The 25,262-nt window shown below is 45.2% G+C and overlaps 1 protein-coding gene across 4 annotated transcripts in view; it reads right to left on the bottom strand.

Annotated features, from left to right (window-relative positions):
• Positions 1-25,262, bottom strand: part of FARS2 (phenylalanyl-tRNA synthetase 2, mitochondrial) — a 423,711-nt gene that overhangs the window by 122,660 nt on the left and 275,789 nt on the right. For all 4 annotated transcript variants that reach the window (XM_090039337.1, XM_090039340.1, XM_090039339.1 and 1 more), the window contains one exon: positions 21,906-22,057. In XM_090039337.1, coding sequence (XP_089895463.1) covers positions 21,906-22,057 — 152 coding nt within the window. The remainder of the gene's footprint in view (positions 1-21,905; positions 22,058-25,262) is intronic.

Consider the following 25,262-nt stretch of genomic DNA (forward strand, 5'->3'; position numbering starts at 1 on the left):
AAATAGGAGCAAAGCTAGTAGAAAAAATAAGATTTTCTGATGTTCTGAGTATTCTTTCTGAATTGCAAAAAAAACCTAGGAATTTCAAAATTTCTCTGTACAAAGTAAAATTGAAGGTGTTTATTTTTGGGACAGGACCACGACCACTGCACCAGCCAATGGACGTGCTCTGCCTCTTGCGTTATGTTGTACCTGGGTCTATTCACCCACCACAACTTCTTGATATACTGGGTTTTACCTCTAGAGGTGGTGTTCAGTGGTTCCCATAGGACCCAGAGTGACTCTGCTGGCACTTCTTCTGTGGGGCTCCTTCTCCCCTACACCACACCCCTTTCTGCTCAGGTGTTTAGGATCAGCCTGGATGATGCTCAGATTTGGTGATGGGGCTCTCTCCTCCTGCGCTGAGACCTGGTGATGATGATGGCTGCAGGGGGTCTGGCTGCATCTCTGTATGCTTGCCAAAATAACAACATAACAGCAATTCAACTAAAATAGCTCAGATGGTGTGGTGGGCAATGATGCCCCTACACCAACTGCTTTTCTTCAGTGTGTGGGTGTTTTGGTGATTGGTGCACCCTTCTCCCACAGATTCCTGAGTCAGCGATGCCCCTTGCTGGGCATAATTTCTGGTCCAAGTTCTGCCCAGCCAGGTACTGTATTGGCTCAAGAAATGTCTCTCCACACCTGCACGGTGCTCATGATTCAGCCAATCCCTCTCCAGGACACTCTGGGTCTGTGAACACTTGACCAAAATGTGTGGTGCTCTGGGGGGTCCCATGCCAGGTTCTCCCCTCGGCAGGTTCTAGCAGTGCCCACTGGGCTGCCCTCTCCCAGCCCCAGCTAACTGCATATTCTTGCGGGGGTCATCGCAGGTGCTAGAGAGTGGCATTGGGTCTGGGCTGCTCGACCCACCAGCTAGCTGCAGCAATCAAGCCGGTGCCTGTTTGAATCACCAGTGGTGCCTGAGTGGTCCAGGCTTCTAGGTTTTTTCTGGGAACTATACCCCCAGGGAGAGAAACCAGCTCCCAACTGACTATATGGCACGTGTCCAGGTCCTTCCTGGATGCGACAGTGTCAAGATGGGCACATGCTGCCCCTCTGGGCATGCTGGCCCTGAATGAACACACCAGGTCCCTTCCAGCATTTGGTTCCATTGCCAGTGCTCCCATCTTTCTCTCCCTTGGCTCCACTTCTGGGCTTCCTTTAAGCCTGGAACCTTCGGGCACTGGACCAACCAGCAGAGCTCCTTCTGGCCATGTGGTGCTGGCCAGCTTACCCACAGATCAGTGTGGACACCAGTACTGAGGTATGTTGGGATGACATCTGTCACAGTTCTGTTTTGTGGAAACCCCCCCAGGAATATCAGTTTGATTTTTCCAAAAATAAAACTAACAGCATATACCCCTCGCTAAGAAACAGGACACCTAGAAACCTAAGAGCTTAATCTCCAGCCAAGGCTTGCAGGCTCCCTGACACAAAGGAACACAGATTCCTGAATGCCCTGGAATCTCCAGCTCTGGGAGTCTCTATGGCTAGGGACAGAAATTATACAAATTGGTTTAAGTGATCAGAAACTGGTTAAAACCTGTAACAGAAGTTCAGTGCACAAAAACCAGTTTCAAAATGGCTGAAACCTAAAATAAATCTGGTTGGAATGTAGTATCAGACTTAACTTATTTGGGTCAAACTGGTTTATGAAACTTCTGTCCCAGACCCCTACCTGGTTCAAGTTAAATCAGAGTCCCCCAGCATGCTCTGCAGCCCTGGGTTTGGCTGTGTTCTCTGCTCCAGAGAGGCCTGCCCCTCTGCCCTCAAGCCTCAGCAGTGGCAGGGGCATGGCCAGATGACAGTGCGGCATGGCCACCTGAGGCAAAGGGAGCGGGGGGGGACCTTTCCCACTGGGGGACCGCAGCCAGGGTCTGCCTGGCCAGGGTGTAGCAGGCCCTGTTAGGCATTCCTGCCCTCACTTGAGCAGTTTGGGGGTTGGGGGGGCGGGCATGGGCAGTCCCATCCACAGCCTGAAGCAAAGGGGGAGAGGGAGGGAGATTTAATCTCCCCCTCTGTTCCCTGTCCCACTGGCAGCTGGAATCTGCCTGGCCAGGGCAGAGCAGCCCCAGTCAAGCATTCCCCACCCCACACACCACCCCTGCTCCACTCTAGTGGCAATGGCTAGGGCATGGCCAGAGCCTGTCAGCATGGCCCTGCCATCTTCCTGCTTCATCCCCAGCTAGGGCTGGGGCTGTGCCAAGCTGACCTGCAGGCACTACTGAGGGTGTATGTGGAGAGGCCAGCCCAGGCTGGGCTGTGAGGGCTGGGCACTTCCCAGCAAGCTGCGGCTCAGGCTGGGGCCACCGGAGGTGTGAGGCCAGATTGCTTCCAGCTCCCCACACCCAAGCCAGGATGCGCTGTCATACAGCAGCAGCCATCTAGGAAAGGCCTGGTAGGGCCAGCCCAGGCCAGGCTGTAGGGGCAGGGGTGTTCTCAGCTGACTGCCACTCTATGACAGCCGGGCCCGGAAGCACAGGTAGGGGCTGGCCAGGCAATGGGCTTCCTTGGCTGGCTTGGAGCTCCCACCCACCAGGAGCAGTGATGTATGGTGCTGACAGGCCCTGAGCTTGGCAGCCACCTGCAGCAGCCACTGCTGCTCCCCCTGTCCTGTGCAGAACCCAGTGGCTGCAGCTGCACCATGAGCTGCATGCTGGCCTGGGCCAGTGGGACTGTTCTTGCTCCCTCACCTCCAGCTGCTGCTGCCATTGCCACCACTGCCCCTGCTGCACCATTCTGGGTGGGCAGGCAGGAAGCTTCCACCCACCAGGAGCAGTGATGGAGCAGTGATGTATGGTGCAGCAGGAGCAGGAGTCACAGCTGGAGGTGAGGGGAGCAGAACAGCTCTGCCAAGCCCAGCCAGCACACAGCTTCCCATCACCTCCAGTGGCTTCTCCTCCTCCCACTCCTGCCCCTGCTGTGCTGCTCCAGGTAGCAGGGTGGGGAGCGGGGGGCTCCAGTCCAGCAGCTTCTGCCTAGCGCATGGAGATTTGGTTTCATCTCTGGCTGCCTTCTAGCTGCTCTGCCCATCCAGTGCGATAAGCAGCCACTGCAGGCAGGCAGAGCAGGTGGAAGGCAGCCAAGCCAGTAGTGGCTCCATGACAGCCTTGCCTGGTGCAGGGAGCTGGAAGCAATCCCACACCACAGCTCCCATGGCACCAGCCAGAGCTGCAGCCCACTGGGATTTACTTGGCCACCATAGGCTAGCCCAGGCTAGCCCCTCTGCATCTGCCCTCAGCAGTAACCATGCCCCCAGCTCAGCCCCACAGCCCCAGCCTGGCAGCCCCAACCCCAGGCACAGCCACAGCTCCGGGAAGATAGTAGGGCCATACCAGCCAGCTCTAGTCAGGCTCCCTACCATATGAGCAGCAAGCAAGGGCAAAAGCTGGGCAGACCCTAGCTGAGGTCTCTGTGCCCATGCCCAAAGACAAGGGAGTTTAATCCTCCCCCACTAACCTCCTTTACCTAAGGCGCTGCCCTGGCCAGTGTGTCTGGCCTCAGGAATAAGCCTGGCAAGGGCTGTTTCCCTACTCTCCCTCCAGACACACCCCAGCTGGTGTCCCTATAAGCCAGGGTGGAAGCTTGGCCAACCCCCCCGGTCAGCTTCCCTCCAGCTTTCCAGCTGCTGAGGAAAGGAAGGGAGGGCTGCTCTAGCACACCCTGGCTTCTAGCTTGAGCCACTGCAGATATATGTCTGCATTTCTGGAAGCAAAAATGAATGTCTATTCACTTGCAAATTGGTTCCCTACCTCATTAAGGCTCACTATACCCCCTGGGCTCTATCATGAGCAGACTTAGCATGTTGGTTGATGCAGCTGACATATATCAGCAGGGTAGAGAATTGTTTTTTCTATTCCATAGAAAAACTGTTCCACAACAAATATTCAGTGCTGCATTTAACATAAGTTACCAGTCTGATTAGGTTCTTCATAGACTATAAAACCAGGGAAGACTGTTATCATCATCCAGCCTAACCTCCCCCCCCACACAGGCCTTAAGTTTCCCTTGAATTAAAGGCTGCTTTAGCTGGAGCACCTATTTTAAACAAAGCATTCAATCTTTGATTTAAAAAGAAAACTGGTGTTGCAATATTGACTATGGCCCTTGCTGGTAAATTGTCCAGTGGTTAATTACCACTCTTCCTTTCTAGCCTGTACTGGTCCAGTTTCAACTCCTACCGTTGTCCATTACACTGAAGTACCATCTTTTTTTTTTAATACAGATTTCTGCTGTGTAAGTACTTACAGACTGGGATTCAGTCACTCTTTCAACAGGAGGGAGAAATGACACATGGAAGGGTTTGCCTGTGATTAACAAGCTACTGTGTAAACTTGCTCTATGATTATAGTTGATGCAAAGGGCCAGAAGCCAACCAACAGCCTTCAAAAGAGTTTTATGTAAATTATTAATCTGTTACAGAAATACTAGTCTTCCATTTATTGGACCAAATGAGAGAAAAGCACCAGAGCACTAAGGGACAAAGCTCATTAACAAGAGGCCTCTATCCTCTGACAACTATTGTCAAACAGACTCTGTTCATCTGGTGATCTTTGCAGAGAAACTACTTCTGGGACACTGCCAGGTCAGCAGTTAAAGGTAATCTCAAAGAATCCCTCAGCAAACTGTAACGTGTTCAGGATGAAGAACAAAGTGTTGCTCAGGGACTAAACTAATTGTGTTTTAATTTGTGTAATACCGGCCACAACCAGGGTTTTAGTGTTATTCTGCTGTAATTCAACTCTTGTGAAAACAAAACCAAAGCAAGACAGAAAAATACCCCTATTAAACAAACAAAAGTTAAAATATCCACGTTGGTCTTGCCTGATTTGCATTTTGATGAAATGTGCACAGTATCAGGAAACGAGAGACAAATATACAGTTACTGGCTTTTTTGTGTTCTAATCACAGGGGCAATTTGCCAGAATGTAGTCAAGAATGGAATCTGAATTCCCCCCTACAGATCTGCTTCTTTTGTCATGTTGTGTGCTTGTGGGGGTGGGAGGGTGGTGGGGAAGGGGGGGAATACACACAAGAAAGGGTACAGGTAAGTCATTTGAGTAGTTTACATCCAGATCCATAAATCATCCATCCTGCCGCACAAAAACTTCATTTTCAATAATGGACACTTCCTCCAAACCACAGGCCCAGTTATGGGCACAAAAATGGCCCCTCAATATGTCAACCTCTTCATGAGCCACTTGGAGAAGGAATTTTTCAAAACTTTCAAACCTGCACTCTACCTGCATTACGCAGAGGACACTTTCATCATCTGGACTGAACACCTGGGCTCACTTACTGATTTCCACCACAGGTTTAACAGCTATCACTCTTTGGTCAAACTTTCTCTGAAATATTCCTATACTCACATCAGTTTTCTAGATACCACAATCCACATCCAGCACTCTACAAACGTCCACATACAAAAAACCCAGACCACCATACTTATGTCCACAAGACCAGGAATCATCCCAAACATACAAAAAAAGCCATAATTTACAGTCAGGCTCTCAGATACCAACACATTTCCTCTGAGAAGACTCACAACATCCACCTGGTCAATCTGACATCTGCCTTTTATACACGAAGGACACTCCAGTAGAGAAATAAAGCGTATCTTTGAAAGTGTCAGCAAAATACCTTGCAGTAAACTGCTACAACACAAAAGAAAGCCCCTGTGACCCAACACCTACCACCCCACACTGGAAGAAGAAACATCAAAAATTATAGCCTATACTAAATAAGGATCAGGCCTTGAGAGAAATATTCCTACCACCTCTGCTCTGGCTTTCAAACAGCCACCCAACCTTGCCCAATTCATCATCAGAAGCAAATCTCCCTTTTTCAAACATCAAATGGGACACAGCCTTTCATTAGCAATAGATGTAAAACCTGTCAACACAACTCCACCACTACAGTAATCAACACGCTCCACAACAAACCCACAGAATCTATGAATACTACACATCTTTCCCAAAATGCGACAAGTTTGGTCTAATGCAGCAAAAGCACTTAGGTAACTTTGTGGGTAGAACTAGACAGCCAAGACACACCAGAATAAACTCTCATAATAAAAATATAAAGAATAGAGACATAGTAACATCAGTAGGAATGTTTCACAGAACCACTTCCTTTCTGACCTCACTATCCTCATGCCCAAGGGAAATTTACAAAACACCTTTAAAAAAAGGCAAACTTAGGAACAAAAATGCTTAAGCTGGCTGGATACTAAGGGCCTTGTTACACGTTACACTGTGAGCCACAGAAATGTTGGTCGGTATTAGTACTAGCTCGAATTTGGAGCAGTCACGTTTTGTCCAGCAGGAACCTGGAGGGCTGAAAGGTAAGAATTCCCCCCCACTTCTGTTCCAGGTCTCCCCCTGCCCCTTGGGGCTCCCCTTGTTTTCCTCCCTTTCCTCCACCTGCCCCCCAGTGTTCCCCCCTGCAGTGGCAGGGGCTGGATAGGCAGGTTAACCCTTCCCTATCTGCTCCCCCAGGAAAGACAGCATGGGCAACCACAAGCAAGCGGGGGGGGCGGGTCCTGCAGTGCTGGAAAGGGAAGGGGAGCAGTGGACTCAATCGGGGCCAGGGGAGTAGGGGAAGGGAGGATGTTTTCAGTAAGCTGTAGCCTAGAGTTGCTACACCATAGCAAAACATGAGTGGAGTAACATGGATCAGAAATAATCCTGCCCTGGAGTAGGCAAAACTTTGAGCTGCCTAACAAGTGCTTAAAACTAGTTTTAGGTGTATTAGGGCATTTGTACATATGTAAAATCTGCAGCACCAGCTGCTTTGAAAAGTACTTGGCACTGCGATGCTTGCAGTTGTGTAAGTGGCGAAATGTGCGTCAGTGCTGAGAAAATGATGGTGGTGCACTTTTGAACTAAAACACACAGAAGGTGCTTTAGTTCAAAAGTACTACCACCATTTTCTGTATGCTGATGTGCATTTCACCACTTATACAACTGTATGCAACGAAGCACAGTGCACATGAATGCCACGTGCCCCCAGAGGCTGGCGGGGGGGTATGGTGAGCTCCCACAGGCGATGGCAAGCTGGGAGCTCCTGCAGGTGGCCACAGCGCTGTTGCTGGTGGGGGGATGGCAAACACTGACCTGTGGTTGGAAACCACCCACAGACACTGCCAGCAGTGTCCAGCAGCGATCACAGACTGCCCACAAATGCTGCTGGCAGTGTCAGTGGCAAGGGGAGGGGAGTAGCTAGCAGTAACTACCTGCAGGTGCTGCTGGCAGTGTTGGCAGTGCCTTTTTACAGGGGGTGCACAGCCAATCTCAGGGGGTACATGTGCACCGCCAACGTGTCGCCAATGGCAGTGTATGTCAGCCTGCATGCAGAGCAGACTCGATTAGTCTTCTCTGAAGCGCCAGATCTCTGATGAGTTGTGGGACGAAAAAGTATGTGTATAAATGTCCAATGTGAGGACAGTCCAGGTGTAGAGATCCAGGAGCTGCCCAAAATTACCGTGTAGTGAGGCCCTAAGAACAAAGGATTGAACACTGATATTGACTGGTGGCATATTATAATCTACCTCATTCCTGAAATTCTTCCTTCACACTTTAGGTAATAATGACCCTCCCTCCTTTTCAAAGGTCTTGATCTCCCATTAACCAAGCTTCATTTCTTCTGGTTTTTCTCTGCTACCCCCGGGAATCTCTCTCTCCCCCAGTTTCACAGCCCTACATGCTGTTTTTAATTATCGCTCTCCCTGGTTCTTCCCTCAGACCTGGTGAAGAATACCTTGCATTTGAAAGCTTGTCTAACATTATCTCAACCATGCAGTTGGTCCAATAAAAGAGATCACCCTAAAAAATTCTTGTCTTTAGTCTATTTTTAAAAAAATGGTGGCAACATATGCCTGCTACATCACAGCAGTAAATGGCTTTCCTTTGTTCCTATTTCAACACTTACTTATAGACATTACATATAGTACAATTCTCTCTGTAAAAGAATAAAAGTGTACAGGAAATTCATTCAAAGGCAGGAGCAACGTTTCCTTCCCACTCCCAGGTTCCTGTATTTTTAACACCTTTGCATAAGGAAGGCAGCAAAATCAATTTTTCCCCTTCCTGTCCCTGACACTGCTTTTTTCAGTGTATTTTAGTTGTTCTGATTAAAAATTTACTTAAATACTACTGAGAACACAGTGCATTTCTGGATTACAGTGCTGTATGTTTTCTTCCTCCAGTCTTCCTGATATCATACTCCTTACCTCTTCTCACATGAGAAGATTCTGTGTCAAACTACTAAAGTCAGTGCCCAGATCCTGCAATAGAAGAAAAATATCTAGTGATATTCAAAAAAATTTCAAAACAGATAAGCCTGCTGTATTCTATTCTATTATATACAGCAGAAAGCAGAGGAACTGAGGTGTGCTGCCTTGGAAAGTGCTCAGGTAGAAATATGCTGGTGTCCGTACTTCTCACTGCAGTTCCTCATTCTAGAGAGAAGCAGGTTGTATAGTTATAGACCAAGCTGCTTATTTGTACTCCCAACCTGCCTCATTTCACTTTTCTACTCCTGCCATCAGCCAAGCCAAGAGGATCTTTTGCCAGTAATGGGATGCCCTCCCTAGACACACATCTTTATCCATTGCATTCCCTGTGCTGAAAGCTGTGTTACTGGCTGCCACCATCTGAAGGCTCAGTTATTAAGATATGATCCTCCAAAAGCTGCAACACAAGTTTTAGAGCCATTTTGCAGTTTCATAGTTTCCCCATCATATTGGAATCAAGGTATTTAACAAAATTTAAGAGTTTTAAAAGCTTGAAGCAATCTCTCCTTTGGTACATTCTTTGAAGACCTGCATTCAGCAATGTCTTCTCTATTTGATTGCTGACTCTCATGTCTCATTCAAACAAGTGAATTTTTACTTGCTGTTCACTGAGCCTGTTCTTATCATTACCTGTAATGGTACAAGCTAAAAATGGTCCTAAACTGGTTGCTTCATATATGCCACATCTTCTGGTTTTAAGATGAGAGCTTAGTTTTCTATTATATACATATGACAGACTTTATATTTTACTTAATAATGCCTAAGTTTCAATATTATTGACTAGTATTTTTAGTTTTATTTCAGGCGCTTGTATTCTCATTTTCTTCACTAGAATTTCATCTGTGCATTGATGCATTGCTAATTTTAATAGCTCAACAATTTAATAGACTCCTCTTACAGGAATCCTGTAAGATCGAGGCAGCAGTCTGAATCGTTTACTTACGATGGGCATAAATCTTTCCTCCAATTGACCTTTTGTCCAACATATTTTTTCTCTGAAAGAAGAAACCTATTTCTTTTCTGAAAGAAGGCCCCCTTTATTATTTAACCATTGGCATGCTTCCATACATATTAGATAAATAATCCAATAAAATAAAAAGTACTGAGCTTAGAGATGTTACTGCACTGTTACTGCAGAAAATATGAAAAACAGATGAAATACTATTCCCTCTGTAAGGGCCTATAAAATTCTCACTATCCACAACTCTTTGTTTTTGCTAACATTTGTTCATCAGAACATTCAACACTGAAAATGTCACAAATACTTCTACAAAAAAGTAGTCATCAGATGTTTGCACAGCTGTGGCAGGACACTGTTGGTGCCTGCCACTTTAAGACCGAAGCCAAGCAGCCAGCAGGTGAGCCCTACGTTGCCACAGTGCTAGTTTTCCTACTTGCCTTTGGGCACGCCACCCACCTGACTCACCTGCCATGCCTTGTTCTTAATTAATTACGATGTTAATTAAGGCGGGAGGCTTCCATTCTTGCCCAGATGCCAGGGGGTGCTAGCTGCAGCTCTGATCCTCCCCTACACCGCAACCCAAGCCTTGCAGCTGGCATCCAGATGACACTGTGCTCCCGGCCTACAGCCGGACCAAGCTTAGGCCTCGTTGTCAGGCCGCAGACACACTCGCATTCATACTGCCCTCCTCTTACGAGGGCCTCTCACACTCCACCCCCTCTCACAGGGTCTCTTTCACGCATCGACAACTTATGCTACCTTGCTCTCTCTTGAAGTGGGCCCTTAGGCCATAGGATTACCTTGTGTGGCAGATGTACCACCTTTTGGGCCTCTCCCGTGACCCTCACCAGGGTAGTGGCCAGTCAATTACCCGACCAGGTCTAAACTTGCTCTGGGCCCTTCCAGGGGCAACTCTTACTCTCTCTGTACATTAACATACCGAGCTGTCAGCCCTCTGGTTTTCCCCCCTTTCATTGGGGCGCCTCATCTCCACCCCCTCACTGGGGCTCTACATCTCTCACTGCCCACCTTCGCTGGGGCTCCACATCTCCTCCCTCTCATTGGGGCCCCCCCCTCACTGGGGTTCCACACTGCTCCATCACTGGGGGCCACAGGGCTTCCCTCCCTGGTGGGCTCAGGTGGCTGTAGCTGTGCCTGGCCCCAACTACCTTTCCTCGGGGTCCTACACCCCACAGGGATCAGGTGGCCACAGCTGTGCCTGGCCCCCACTCTTCCTCCTCAGGGTCTTGCATCCCACAGGGCTTGGGTGGCCATAGCCACGCCTGGCCCCAACTCTTCCTCCTCGGGGTCTTGCACCCCACACGGCTCAGGTGGCCATAGCCATGCCTGGCCCCAACTACCTCTGATGTTACCAGACCCACCCGAAGGTGATGGCTAGGGTTAAGGCACTTTTACTTGCCTTTCACTGGGTTATAACTGGCCTTGCATTTCCTGGGGGCTCCCGTGACACTGAGAGCCCCACCAGGCCAACCACTCTTGGCAAGGTGCAATTTTAGGTTTTGCCCAGGACCAGGAGCCTCCAAATGATCCCCTACAGCTCCTGCCCTTACCTCCAGTATGATACATGAAGCCTTGCAGCCAGGCTATGTTGCTGCCTGGCCTGCCAGCAGTGAACTGTCCTGTTTATATGGGTGGCCAAAGATCTAAAATTGCCGCCACAACCAAGCACCTACTGGCTGCTTGGCTCTGGTCTTGAAGTGGAAGGCACCAACAATGCCCTGCCACACACCATCCCCCTTAAAATGGTACCTAAGGGAGGTTTCCCCTACTGCTCCTCCAAAGCAGGCTCCCTTCAGAGCCTACAAGAGCCCACAAGTGGCAAGCATCCCCAAAGGTGCTCCACCACAACAACAATCTTAAAAGGTCTTTTGGGATTTGCAAGCAGTCATTTAGTCAGGTAACAAAAACAGTACCATATGATTCAAGTGACCAATCACAAAGCAGAAGCAAAATGTAAGTAATGAATATGACCACCTATAAGTTTATCAGGGTGACCACCAGGTTCTGGGGGAACGTTTGTTCACCAGAGCACCCCAAAGGATGACGAGGTCGAACGGTCACAAACTCCTGCAAGACCGTTTCAGGCTGGACATAAGGAAGAATTTATTTACTGTCTGACCCCCAAGGTCTGGAACAGTCTGCCAGCGGAGGTGGTTCAAGCACCTACATTGAACACCTTCAAGAGTAAATTGGATGCTTATCTTGCTGGGATCCTATGACCCCAGCTGACTTCCTGCCCTTTGGGCAGGGGGCTGGACTCGATGATCTCCCGAGGTCCCTTCCAGCCCTAATGTCTATGAAATCTATGAAATCTATGAGAGCAAGTCACAGTGAGTAGTTTTGCAAGCAATCTTTAGACAAGTCTGTTCTATTAATCAAATGATTCTGAACAACACATCAGTAAAAACCCAAACATGTTTGCAAATAATTTACAAACAATAAAGGTCTTAAATTTGTCAAGTAAATGGTTAAAAACAGCTTGCCCACTTGTTTCTTCTAATATTGTGGCTGCTAACTTTACAACAGTCCTAATCCTTACTTTTGGTTGCTTATTGGTCACACTGTACACATTTTTGCTTGATCTCTTTGGCATTGCAGCAAGCCATGATTTTGGATTTAGCTGCACTTTACAATGCCTTGATAACATGGAGCCTACAGTATTTAATTTTTCATTAAGTACCATGAATAAAATCAATGCAAATTTGATGTGACCTTTACAGCCCAAAGATACTGTCAAGAGAAGGTTACAGCAAGAGTGGAGACAAGGCCTTGCAGTTCTATCTGTGTCCTTTTTGAGATTTTGCAATAGCCTTCTGTAGGCGGTAGGCATTTTCCCGAGTTGGCAGTATTACATTTCCTGCAGTTGCAAACAGCAATTCATCCTCAATATTTCTGAACTCACAACTCAGACTGTACGTTTCTTGCTGAGCATCCCTATAGTTGTTCAGTTTATAGCCAGTTATAGTGTAAGTTATTTGGTCTGGTTTAATCATAAAACGTCATTGCTTCCAAACTTGTGATTAGAACAGAAAACATTTCTCTTCTATGGAAGACTGACCTGTTGCATTGAAGAACAAGGAAGTCGAGACCAACAGCAGAGCTTCAGAGAGGTAAATATGCATGCATTTACATTCCCTAAATGTAAAGATGGCACTTTGCTCTCTACTGGACAAAGTATATTCACTTCACCTCAAATGAAGACGCAATTGACATATGAACTAATTTTGTGCTGCCACTTTTTATAATTGATCTAACTTCATTAGGCTGGCTTCTGTTAAAATTAAGTTTTGGTTGTCAAGTGGAAAAAACTCCTACTTGCAAACTAACAGCTTTTGAAATTTTATTCTATGAAAATTTTATTCTTTTCACATTCTCCAGCCAACAAACAGGGAGTCTTGTTTAGTCAAAGTTTACTCTCTAAGGTCTGGTTAGGCTGAGAGAGTTCTTGATATATTTAGCACAGTAATTTGTGCCCCAAAATTAGTGAATATTGATGCCTACCCTAGTCCTTTCTGTATATTAATTGTTGGCATTTTTCCAGGATCTGGACAAACTCAATCTCCAGTCAAAAAAGTTATCCCAAAAACTGCAATATTTTTCTCAAATTCATGGTTCTTCCTTGTTTGGACACTGAAAGGCTACAGCTTTTTTAAACAATTATTGCTTTTAAGCTTCTATTGTTCTTTTCTTTCATCCTTACTTTGATCAGCATATGGCAAGTATCATTGAAATAGAATGTAGTTACTACATTACGCTTATCATAGGCTGCCTGACAGGGCGTGCATCTACACAAGACATTTACTGTGCAGTTGACTAATTAACTGTGCAGTAAACATTCCAGTGTCTACATGTGTTCTCCTATTATGGCGCAACAAATAAACTCCACAGCAGGGTAGTAGTCATAAAATACAAGTACTACTCTGTTGCAGAGTTTTTTCATGCACAGCAGTGCATGTGTAGATACTGCACTGGCTGCCTGGGACACAGAGTGCTTCAGTGCAGGGCTAGCCAGGAGGCAGCTCCTGTACTGAAGCACCCTCCTGCCTCAGCCAGCTGCTCCACATCATGCAAAGTCTAGTCAGAGCAGATCTGGGCTGGCAGGCTGACCCCTAGATTCCCTGCCAGACTAAGCTGCTCCGATTGGGCTCCACATGCTGCACAAGCATAAACTCTATGGCAATAAACGCCAGTTTATTCATATGCATTAATTGCATGTGTAGACATGCCCAGGGTCTTGGACTGTTTCTGATACACATGAATTCCATATATGATAGGGTATTATACGCAGAAATAACACCTACAATAGACCTTAACCAAAAGCTTTTCTACTGTTCTCACAAAGTTTTATTTTTTACAGCATTTTCTGCTAAGTGCTAAAGTCCTTAGAGTCAGAAAGTCAGTTAAAAAGCCTGCAAAAAGTTAAATATTGACTCAGCTCCCCTTCTCTCCATACACTTTAATCTTATTTGGATGAATCTAATCTTTTTTTTTTAATTATAGAACAAGCTGAACTTCAGGTTTATAGTTCTGAGGTGAAAACTGCAAATGTAAATGTACTAAGTCACTACACTTTTAGGAAAATTCAAACCCCACTTTAATAAACCACTCATGGTCATGGTGGCAACATGGCAGACTTCCCTTTTGGTCTTGGCTCTGATAATCATTCTCTCTACCAGTATGTCAGAGCAGTCATTCAGTCCTCTATAGATTCAAGACAATGGCTGAAGACTTTTTGATCCTTAACGATAAAATAACATGGTGTGAACTGTGTAGATTATATGTGTTTCCTTGCCAGACAGAGGTTTTCTGCATCACATACCTAACCTGCTACTATACCAATCACTCAACAAACCGACTATATCACAGTTATGGCAGAGCAGAGTGCTGTTATTTTCAGTGAGTCAGTCTTGCAAGTGTTTTGGACAGCATGCAAGAACAACTTAGGGAAGTTATTTTGTCAGTAAAACAGTAGCAAGTTCTATTTCACATACACACAATATGAGCTGTAAAAAAATGACAAAATATCCACGGATCACCATCCAAGGAACTCTACCTTAAAAAAAAAAAAAGAGGTTTAAAAGTGCCCCATTTGGAGCCATTTTTAATGGTGCATTTAGAATTAATTTGTTTGCAAGTGAACAAGTTCAAAGGACAGCACCATTTACCAAATAAACATTTGGGGCATTTCTGAAATGTTTTCTATGGTGTTCCTAAAGATAAGGAGAACTTAATTTATTTATTAATAGTGTGGCATGTCTGAAAGTTTCCTGAACAAGGACTGAGTGTCCCTAGAAAGGGAAGTAGGTGGTACATTCACAGCACTATGATAAACCACAAAGATGTAAACTGGTCTTCAAGATGACATTTCCCCTCTCAGATCTGAGAAACCACAATGCATGTTCCTTAGAAAGGGACGTAAAAAGTTGTACCATAAAATATTTGTACCAAGGTGTATGCCTAGAATACATCAAATGTCCCAAAGAGAAAAATGCTAGAAAACCAAGGAAATAAATCATAGAATCATAGAAAATTAGGGTTGGAAGGGACCTCAGGAGGTCATCCAGTCCAACCCCCTGCTCAAAGCAGGACCATCCCCAACTAGATCATCCCAGTCAAGGCTTTGTCAACCCAGGCCTTTTTTAAGGCTAGAGATTCCACCACCTCTCTGGTTAATCTGTTCCAGTGCTTCACGACCCTCCTAGTGAGAAGGTTTTTCCTAATATCCAACTTAAACCTCCCTTGCTGCAACTTGAGACCATTGTTCCTTGTTCTGTCATCTGCCACCACTGAGAACAGTCCAGCTCCATCCTCTTTGGAACCCCACTTCAAGTAGTTGAAGGCTGCTATTAAATCCCCTCTCAGTCTTCTCTTCTGTAAACTAAATAAACCCAGTTCCCTCACCCTCTCCTCATAAGTCATGTGCCCCAGTCCCCACACCATTTTTGTTGCTCTCCGTTGGACTCTGTCTGACTTGTCCACATCTTTTCTATATTGGGGGCCCAACACTGGATATGGTACTCTGGATGTGGCCTCACCAGTGCAGAACAGACAAGGTAATTACTTCCCTTGATCTTCTGGCAACACTCCTTCTAAGGCAAACCAGTATGCTGTTAGTCTTCTTGGCAACAAGGGCACCCTGTTAGCTCATATTCAGCTTATTGTCCACTGTAACCCCCAGGTCCTTTTCTGCAGAGCTGCTGCTTAGCCATTCAGCCCCCAGCCTGTACTGGTGCATGGGATTCTTCCATCCTAAGTGCAGGACTTTGCATTTGTCTTTGTTGAACCTCATGAGATTTCTTTTGGCCCAATCCTCCAATTTGTCTATGTCACCCTGAATCCCAGCCCTACCCTCCAGCATATCTACTACATCCACCAGCTTGGTGTCATCTGCAAACTTGCAGCAGGTGCAATCCATCTAATTTTCCAGATATTTAATAAAGATACTAAACAAAACCAGCTCCAGCACCAACCCCTGGGGCACTCTACATACCAACTGCCAACCAGACATTGAGCCTTTGATTACTAGTTAAGCCTGACTACCCAGCCAGCTTTATATCCACCTTACAGTCCATTCATCTAACCCATACTTACTCAGCTAACTTGCAAGAATGCAGCGTGAGACAGTATCAAAATTTTGCTAAAGTCAAGGTATATTATGTCCACTGCTTTCCCTGTATCTATAGAGCCAGTTATCTCATCATAGAAGGCAATCAGGTTGGTCAGGCATGACTTGCCCTTGGTGAATCCATGTGGACTGTTCCTAATCATCATCTTCTCCTCCAAGTGCTAAAAAATGCTTTACGAGCATTTTATGAGCACTCATGGTGCTCTGGTGTGGTCCCAGAGGACTGGAAGAGGGCCAATGTGGTTCCCATCTTCAAAAAGGGGAGGAAGGAGGACCCGGGGAACTATAAGTCAGTTAGTCTTACCTCAATCCTGGGCAAACTTTTTGAGAAAATTATTCTGGCGCATATCCATGAGGGGCCAGCAGGGGAGATTATGCTTAGGGGCAATCAACATGGGTTCATTAGCAGTAGGTCCTGTCAGACCAACCTGGTGGCCTTCTATGACCAGATCCCCAAATCCTTAGATGCAGGGATAGCAGTGGACATAGTCTTCCTGGACTTTTGGAAGGCCTTTGACACTGTCTCTCACCCCGTTCTCATTAAGAAACTGGGGGACTGTGGTGTTGACACCCACACAGTCAGATGGGTCGCCAACTCGCTGGAGGGCTGCACCCAGAAACTGGTGGTGGATGGGTCATTTTCGACTTCGAGGGATGTGGGCAGTGGGGTTCTGCAAGGCTTGGTCCTCAGGCCCTCACTGGTCAATATCTTCATCAGTGAGTTGGATGAGGGCATAAATAGCACCCTGTTCAAATTTGCTGATGACACTAAGATGTGGGGGGATGTGGGCATGCCAGAAGGGAGGAATAGGCTGCAATCAGACCTAGACAGGTTACAGGGGTGGGCAGATGAGAATAGAATGGGATTCAACACCAACAAGTGCAAAGTGATGCACCAGGGAAGGAACAACCGGAACCATACCTACAGGTTGGGGAACTCCCTTCTTGTCAGTACAGAAGCAGAAAGGATCTTGGAGTCATCACTGATGCCAAGATGAACATTGGCCGGCAGTGTGGGGACGCAGTTAGGAAGGCCAACCGCACCTTGTCAGACATCTGTAAGAACTACTTCACAGTTAGGGCGGCTAGGATCCGGAACCAACTTCCAAGGGAAGTGGTGCTGGCTCCTACCCTGGGGGTCTTTAAGAGGAGGCTTGATGCCTACCTAGCTGGGATCATTTGAGCCCAGTTTTTTCTCCTGCCCTGGCAGGGGGTCAGACTTGAAGATCTATAAGGTCCCTTCCAACCCTACTTCTATGATTCTATGATACATCCACAGACGCATCTCAAGCAGGTCCAAGGTGGTGATACTCCCTCTCTATGCGGCACTGGTCCGGCTGCAGCTGGAGTACTGCATCCAGTTCTGGGCGCTGCACTTCAGGAGGGATGTGGACAACATGGAGAGGGTCCAGAGGAGGGCCACTCACATGATCAGGGGCAGCAGGGCAGACCCTACAAGGAGAGGCTAGGGGACCTGAACCTTTTCATCCTCCACAAGAGAAGGCTGAGGGGGGATCTAGTTGCCTGTTACAAACTAGTCAGAGGGGACCAGCAGGCATTGGGGGAGTCCCTGTTTCCCCGAGCACTACCAGGAGTGACTAGAAATAGCGGTCACAAGCTGGTAGAGGGTAGATTTAAGCTAGATATCAGGAGGCACTACTTCACGGTCAGGGTAGCTAGGATCTGGAACCAACTTCCAAGAGAAGTGGTGTTGGCTCCTACCCTGGGGGTCTTTAAAAGGAGGCTAGATGTACACCTTGCTGTGGTCATTTGTCCCCAGTACTCTTTCCTGCCGTGGCAGGGGATCGGACTCGATGATCTGCTCAGGTCCCTTCTGACCCTAGAAACTATGAAACTATGAAATGGATTCCTTCTCCCCAATTTCCAGTCAGAGAAGGTCCTAATCCAATCAAACAAGAAAAGATGTGAACAGTATTCATAAAGGGATTCTATTAAGGAAACTGCACCCTTGACGTGATACAGAGTCCTACTACTTTAAAGTTCTCTTTCCCTGTGCAAGCCAGAGTTTTGGGCAGCATTTGACTGGGAGTACCGGCTGTGAAATCAGGAGAGCCAGGACTATGCCACGGCACCTGCAGAGAGAGAGCATATTGCATGAAGGGTTTAAGGCAGGGGCAGGCAATTCAAATATTTTTGTCCTGATTTACATGTGTTTATGTAGTGTACACAGAGGTGATTATAAAACAGCTTACAATAAAGTCTTATTCTTGCTTATTGTGGGGGGGGAGGCTGTGGGTGTGTGGATATGTGGGGTTTGGGTGGGGATTTGTGAGGAGGGTGTGGGAGGGTGGCTAGGGTATGTGAGGGGGTGTGGGTGTGGGCATGTGCGTGCATGGCAGTTCAAGGGGGGGTGTGGGTACATGTGCGACTCATGCTATGAACACACACACACACACACACATGTACTAGCATAGCCCCATGCTCCCCAGTGCAGTCAGGAGCCATGTGGTGTTGGAGCAGGGCAGGGGCAGGAAGAGAGTGAAATGGCTGGGGGTGGAGCAGGGCTGAGCTGCTCAGTCCTGCTGAGGGCTCCCCCTGGGTCCTACTGCCTCTGGGTCTTGTCAGCTTTGACAGGAAGCCAGGAGAAAATAATGTACTCATTTTTTTAGAGGCCCCACAGGCTGGATAGTATGGCCTGGTGGGCTGGATCCGGCCCACAGGCCATATTTTGCCCATCCCTGGCTTAAGGCAACTTCAATGACAGCATCTGATGATGCAAGCTGTAGCTTATGAAAACTTATGCATCTCTGCCTTCTACCTAAATTTGCTGATGCAATAATAGCCAAGAACTACTATGCAGCTGCTCTCTTCCATCAACTGATCTGTAAAGACCCAAAGTTATTGGCCAACTGCATAATGCAGTCCGTGATTTTGCCTGCTGAGCACTGGCAATACATAGGGGGTGCACACAGGTGCACGTGCACCCCCTTAGCTTGGCAGTGCACCCCTTGTAAAAAGCACTATTGGCCGTGCCTGAAGGCAGTTGCCGCTCGTCACCCCCCTGCCCCCCACACGGACATGGCCAGCAGTATCTGTAGGTGGTCCCCAATTGCTGCTGGTCACCGCCAACGCTGCCGGCAGCATCTGCCCCCTACTACCACACCTTCACTGCCACTACCACCTGCAGGTAGTCGCCATCCCCCCCTCCAACCTCCAGGGGCATGCAGCCTTCATGCTGCTGAGAATCAGTAACAAAGGGAATATCTTGTTTTTCATGATAGCATCCAGAGAAGATTAGCACCTAATATTAGAGGCACTAATGGGCAGCTCAGCCTAGGCTAATAATGTAGTTGGCCACACCTGCCTGGGGCTCTGAGTGACAGCCCTACCTCACTAATGATCCAGCCAGCCACTGTTAGGACCTCCTGATTAGCTGTTGGGGAGAGAAGCCTCCCCATTTAGTTCCACCAATGTCAGCAGCCTGCAGGTCAGTCAGTAGTTCTTTCTGAAAGTCTCTTGTGGTAAGCCTCAATGGAGGCTTGGTTCTTTGACTCCTGAGCCTACCCAGCTCTATTTCTGGAAACTGGCTTTTTGGAAAATGTCCATGGATCTGAGAATTTAGGCTGGAAGCAGACTACAGGCATGGCTCTCACATCTCATCTTGCAACAAACCCTAGATTTTGCAGATAGGCAAGTCCATTGTCCCATATTAAGTACCTGTAAATTATTCAACTTAACGCTTTACCTAGAAACAATCACAGTTAATTCAATTTAATTGCCATGTAAGCTTAGTGTGGAAATGACTGGGCCGCACCTGTTTTGGTGCAAGTTATATCCCAGAATAATCAGGGCCATATTAAATTGTTTTTTGACTTGGTCTCTGACTTTTGGCTCTGACTCCTGGTGTCCTCTGACTCCCAGCTCACTCCAATTTTGGCATGGACTTCTGATTCTTGAAACGTGATTCATCCTCTGATTTGGACTGTGCCTCTGAATGTTCCCCTTGGGTCTGTTAGCATGGTCCCTAATTGCTACCCTCCCCAAGTGGCCTAATTATTAGGCTACAATACCTATTCCCCGGTCCTTACATCAACCAAGAACTGACCAGAGAAACAGATATTTTCTAAGCAGTAAAGATCCAGAATTAGAGAATGAAAAAGTCCATCCCAGAACTAGTTTAATGTCCCATTTCTATAGAACAGCATTTTGATGTGTAGCCTGTGGTATCAGCACTGACATGAAGACTGGCAATTAAATGTATTTTCAGCAGCATCAGTGTGACTAGTTCTCTATGTCTAGGCATTGTCTTGTGATAACTGACAATATAACGCTGCCCAAGTGACAATAAAAAAAAAGGCTGTGCATAACTGCAATAAACTCACTTTCCAATTTCTCCACAGTATATAATCTTGTTGCTCTTTACAGTGAGGTGCATTCATCATCTGATCATATCCTATATTGCTCTGCTGGACATTAAGTTTTTAGTCTAGAGATATTAAATAAAAATCCTTTCCACAGTAAGAGGCATCACTTAAATGTTAGAAGCACTTAGGAATTAGTCATTCAAAGATGTTTAGATGTCTCAGAAATTCCAGTGGCAGTTCTGTTGCTTTGCCCAAATAAAATAGTCAACAAGGGCACTTTACGAAAAATGATAAATACCAACTGCATATTATTAATCTATTAAACCACAAATCGCTACCCAGCTAGCTAAATAACTGGGTGGCCTGACACACGATGTACAACAAACTGAAGAGAACAATAGTGTCAAAAGTGCAAATATAAAAAGGAACAACCTGCAGGTTTTAGGCCTAACTGATTATCAGCTATGGTGAGAACAGAAATTTCCCTTCCCCCTTGAAATAATATCACACAATTAGGTTTACTGCCCTTTCTTCCTGCAACAACAACATAAACACTAATAAGAAAAACTATTTCTAAAACCCAATTTAAACAACTGTTTCAGCTAATGGGATTTTACCTCTCATCTCTTATTTTGGAAAGGGCGTAATATACTTAAATCTGCCCAGATCATGGCTTCAAAAATAGTTTTATCTTCAACATCTGGCATTTGTCGGTGTTGGAGATGGCAGACTATATTAGAGAGATAGTTCCTCTTTCCTAATAAGGCAAGCCAAGCAATTTTACCCCAAAAGGAAGAAACACTGATGCCTGAAAATCTGAAGTGTCCTAATGATGCAGGTGAATCTTCGAATTTTTCTTCCCACTGAATACCACCAATAGTTTACGTGTCCAAATAACTCCAAAATTACACCTGACACCCATTTTCAGGATACAGTCATGGCTTAGCTCAGAAAAAAGAGAGGAAGGAACAGATTAAATAAATAGTACTTACAGATCAAAAAAGATCAGGACTAGAATAGCAAATATGTTATAGGCAAGGGTGAGGTACACTGGCATATCTACAGGATAGGGTGATGGTTAGCCAGTACTATGCTGCTTCTAATCATTGGATTTACTCTCATTACCATAAAAGGAACATTCATGAAAGACTTTAAATTAGTGGTTCTCAACCTTCTTAGATGTAGATTGGCTTGAGGGACTCTTTAATAGGCTCAAGGCACCCCTTGGAAAATATCAGAATTTCATTTTCACTCAGGTTTTTTTACTACAAAAAAAATAACAGAACAATTGTTCTGTTCCAAAGAAGTTAAAAAGATCACACCAGGTCAGCATGTTTTTAACACTATGGATTCTTATTTGAAATCTTTGGGTTTACCTTGTGAATCCTGTTTCCAGACCTAACAATGCTAATATTGCATGCTACCCTGCAGCACTCATGAAAGGAGCTCAAGGCACCCTGATTAAGAATCACTGCTTTAAAAACAAGGTTATTTTTTCCTAAATAAACAATGTTTATTTTTAGGGAAAAAATACAAAAAATGTTGGAGCTATAAATACCAAGTATACAACCATTTTAATAAATGTTATGTAAAAGATATAAAAATTCTGACAACAGTTATTTCAAGAGCTTTACTTACTTTGGATGTGTGAATTTATCTATGAGATCAATCTTTTCTACCAGGTCTCCGCCGATGTTTCGGACTAACTCAAAGAAATCATTTTCAGAGTAATTCTCAGAAGGCAGCCAAAAGGCGACGTCATTTATTAAAGGAGGATATTTGCTGAGTGGCTAAGAAAAACAAAAAAAACATTGCATGATCTTGTATATATCTTTGATTTGGACAGACTTACATAACATTTTCTTCTACACTTACAGTTATATCTAATTCAAGTGTTCAATGATTTCATTCCTGCAAATTTTGAAACTTTGGACATTGGTTTTAGAAGCACAAACTGAATTGACAAATAACCAAAATGTACCTCTGAATGTGCTGAATGACTCCCTAAAAATGGTATGCCACATGCCGTAAGTGTGCTTTCTCACTGCTTTCCCATCAAGTTTCCTCCTTTTTACAAGAACAAATACAGTTCTTCAAGCTGCCATTTCAGCACATTCATCCCACTTTGCACATCATCCCTGGTAGCTAATATTCTGTAAGGCAAGCAGGGTGAGTGTACCTGTATAGCTCTGTCTTCTGCTTAACAAGGTTGACCACACAGATGTACCTAAACATCAGATTTGGCTCCACAGCCAGAATATTAATTCTGATAATTACTTGTGATGTGAGCAAGAACGGATTTCAACTGCCTCTTTCCTAGGTACAGTGGCTCTGCACTCCAGGAAGAATAAAGAGTAGCAAGAACTTATTTTAATCACTAGAATCAACATTTATGAACCTGAGGACATAGAGGGAGCAGGGATGTTCAGTAAGAAGAGATCATTTCAACAAAGTAATTTTCAGTTTAGAACTGCACTTCCAATCAGTTTTAAAGATATCGCACAAATTCAAAGACTCTTGTCCCATTTACATTCTGGCAGTTTTCCCCTTTGCTTTGTTTTTTTAACAGCTATGTTTATATTTTATAATGTCCAATTGAATTCTGAATAAATCCAATATACTGTTCTTGATACCTTCATATTTGTACATTAAAGCAGGAAGCATGTTTAGACTAAAAAAACGGGGGATCAGTTAAATTCCTCTAGTGCTTCATATAAAACAGAAGACTTCCTATTTAAAGAGAATACAGATTATTGTCAAAGAAACTTTTTTTCATAAGGGTTACTATATGTTCTTTGGCAAATGTAGCATTTTAGCTTTTGTCTGGAAAACTCTGTCTCTTGATCTAATTGGTCAGGGCTGCAGAACCTGATATTTTCTACCTATTTTTCTGAAAGTGAGCCAAACGTTTATTAGAACTGAACTTTTAGGGCCAGAATTGCTGGGCTTTGGGTCAGTCTCATTTTTTTTCTCTTCTAAAGAATATGTGTTTACATAAAAGTTGAACCACACAGAAATAGTTTCCTCTCTCAGTGCTTAACTGTCTCAACTATGTGATATCTCATTCCCTGATCTTTAGTAGCAATGGACTGCATCTAAATTGAGTACATTTACATTGGATCCTTGGGTCCTGCAAGAGTAAATAGGTCTTTTTATTCTTATACATATATGACAGCTGATGTGCATGTCTTGGTCGACACAGTAGATTATATCAGTAAAAATGTATTCTGTGTCTGGGAATGTTTTATGACAGAATAGTGAAATCCTAAGTGAATACCTGATAAAGCAATAAACCTGTTAGAAAGGCAAATTTACAATGTGCTGATTTACACAAATCCCATTGTGGAAGGTGTAAACCCTTCAATGAATAGCTGATAAGGAATACAGGCCAAGTTTTAAATTAATAACCCCCTAGTGAATTAAACTGTGAATTACAAATGATTATCCAACTTGTTACATGAATAAACCTGTCAAACGAATTCATCTCCTGTACACCAGTTTCAAAAAACCTGCAAAATAAAGGCAGCATGCAGAAGCCCTTCATAAAATCTTAAAAGCTAATGAATAAAAGTATACCAGTGCTCCACTACACCAAAGCCAGACCTGTGAATGCAACACTCTGCAGTTAACAAACGATAGGAATTCAAGTGCACAATGGTATCAGCATGATAAGAGCCCTGCTATCTTTTTCCCTTCACATAGTTTACTCTTACATTCTCCAGTAAAGAATCTCAGTGAATTGATGTAATTTCAAGGTATTTAGGGATTAATACCCAAACCATTAAAGGATCCAAAGTTGTGATTTAAGATTTTAGACATGAAGGTTTGGTTTGACTTGAGAAGCAGCTACCTCAGATCGAGTGTTCCTAATTATTTCACTCTGATAAGTACGGCAATACAGAAAAAATACAGTTGAAGGTTATCCATGAATGTTCTGAAACCAAAAGGTGCCAAATTCCATGGAAGTTTTGCTACTGATTTCATTGGAAGCAGGACTGAGCCAACATACAGAAGCAGCCCTGTCTTTCCTAGCTAGACTAAAGAGCATATATACCAATAAGGTCAACCACTGCAAACCCACTTGCCAGTAACCATACTTTTGTGTACTATTGAACTGAAGCAGACTGCGAATCAGAGACAAAGTACTGATGGATGTAAATATAGGCAATATCTGGGTCTGTCCCTGAATTACCTAGTGTACAAGAAAAGTAGGATGTGGACAGATGAAACAATTACACTGAGTTAAAACAAGACTTTTGCCAGTCGTTGGCTGATGTATGGTAACTGTTATGTGTGCCTGCTCTATTGCATGGTAAGTGGCAGCTAAACCAAAGGGAAACTAGAAGGAGCAGAAGGTGGCTTCTATCAAACTTTCCCATGGCTCAGAACTGTTCAGTGAAAAATGAGAAATTGTCTGGGAGGGAGGAAAGAGGTGTATTTTTTTCACGTAAAATGATTACCATGGATAAACTGACATGCAACAACTACCTTGCCCTTCTAACTTAATATAATTATCTCATCCTTCCACCCCTAAATACAGCAATCCATGAAATCAATTTATAGGGCACACAGATGTAATTGATTCATTTTTAAAAAAGGGACTAGAAGGACAAATGAACTAATGGGCTGCACCCACATGAGCAGGAGCGTGAATTAGTAGCAGCACAAATTTGTGCTGCTTTGTGCCACAGTGTATACACTTGCCCATGTGCTTTGCACAATGTGTCTCACTGCTCCATGTGCTGCAGGGGGAGCTGGCTGGGGCACAGGGTGCCTCACTGTGGAGCTAGCCAGCAGGCAGCCCCGGGGCTGAGACGCTCTGTGTCACAGCCAGCAAGGGAGCAGCATGTGGAGACAGGGCATGTGCCTGCTCCCCTGTGGAGCCCCCACACTGAGACACCCTGTGCCCCAGCATAGTGTGGCTTGAGATGCAGGAGCAGACAGCCCTGGGCTGGATGCTCCCCTGTCTCTGCATGCCTCTGGAGCCCCCAGGCC

The sequence above is a fragment of the Crocodylus siamensis genome, chromosome 3 (assembly GCF_052110815.1).
Source record: "Crocodylus siamensis isolate JL-2025a chromosome 3, ASM5211081v1, whole genome shotgun sequence".
Taxonomy (NCBI): domain Eukaryota; kingdom Metazoa; phylum Chordata; order Crocodylia; family Crocodylidae; genus Crocodylus; species Crocodylus siamensis.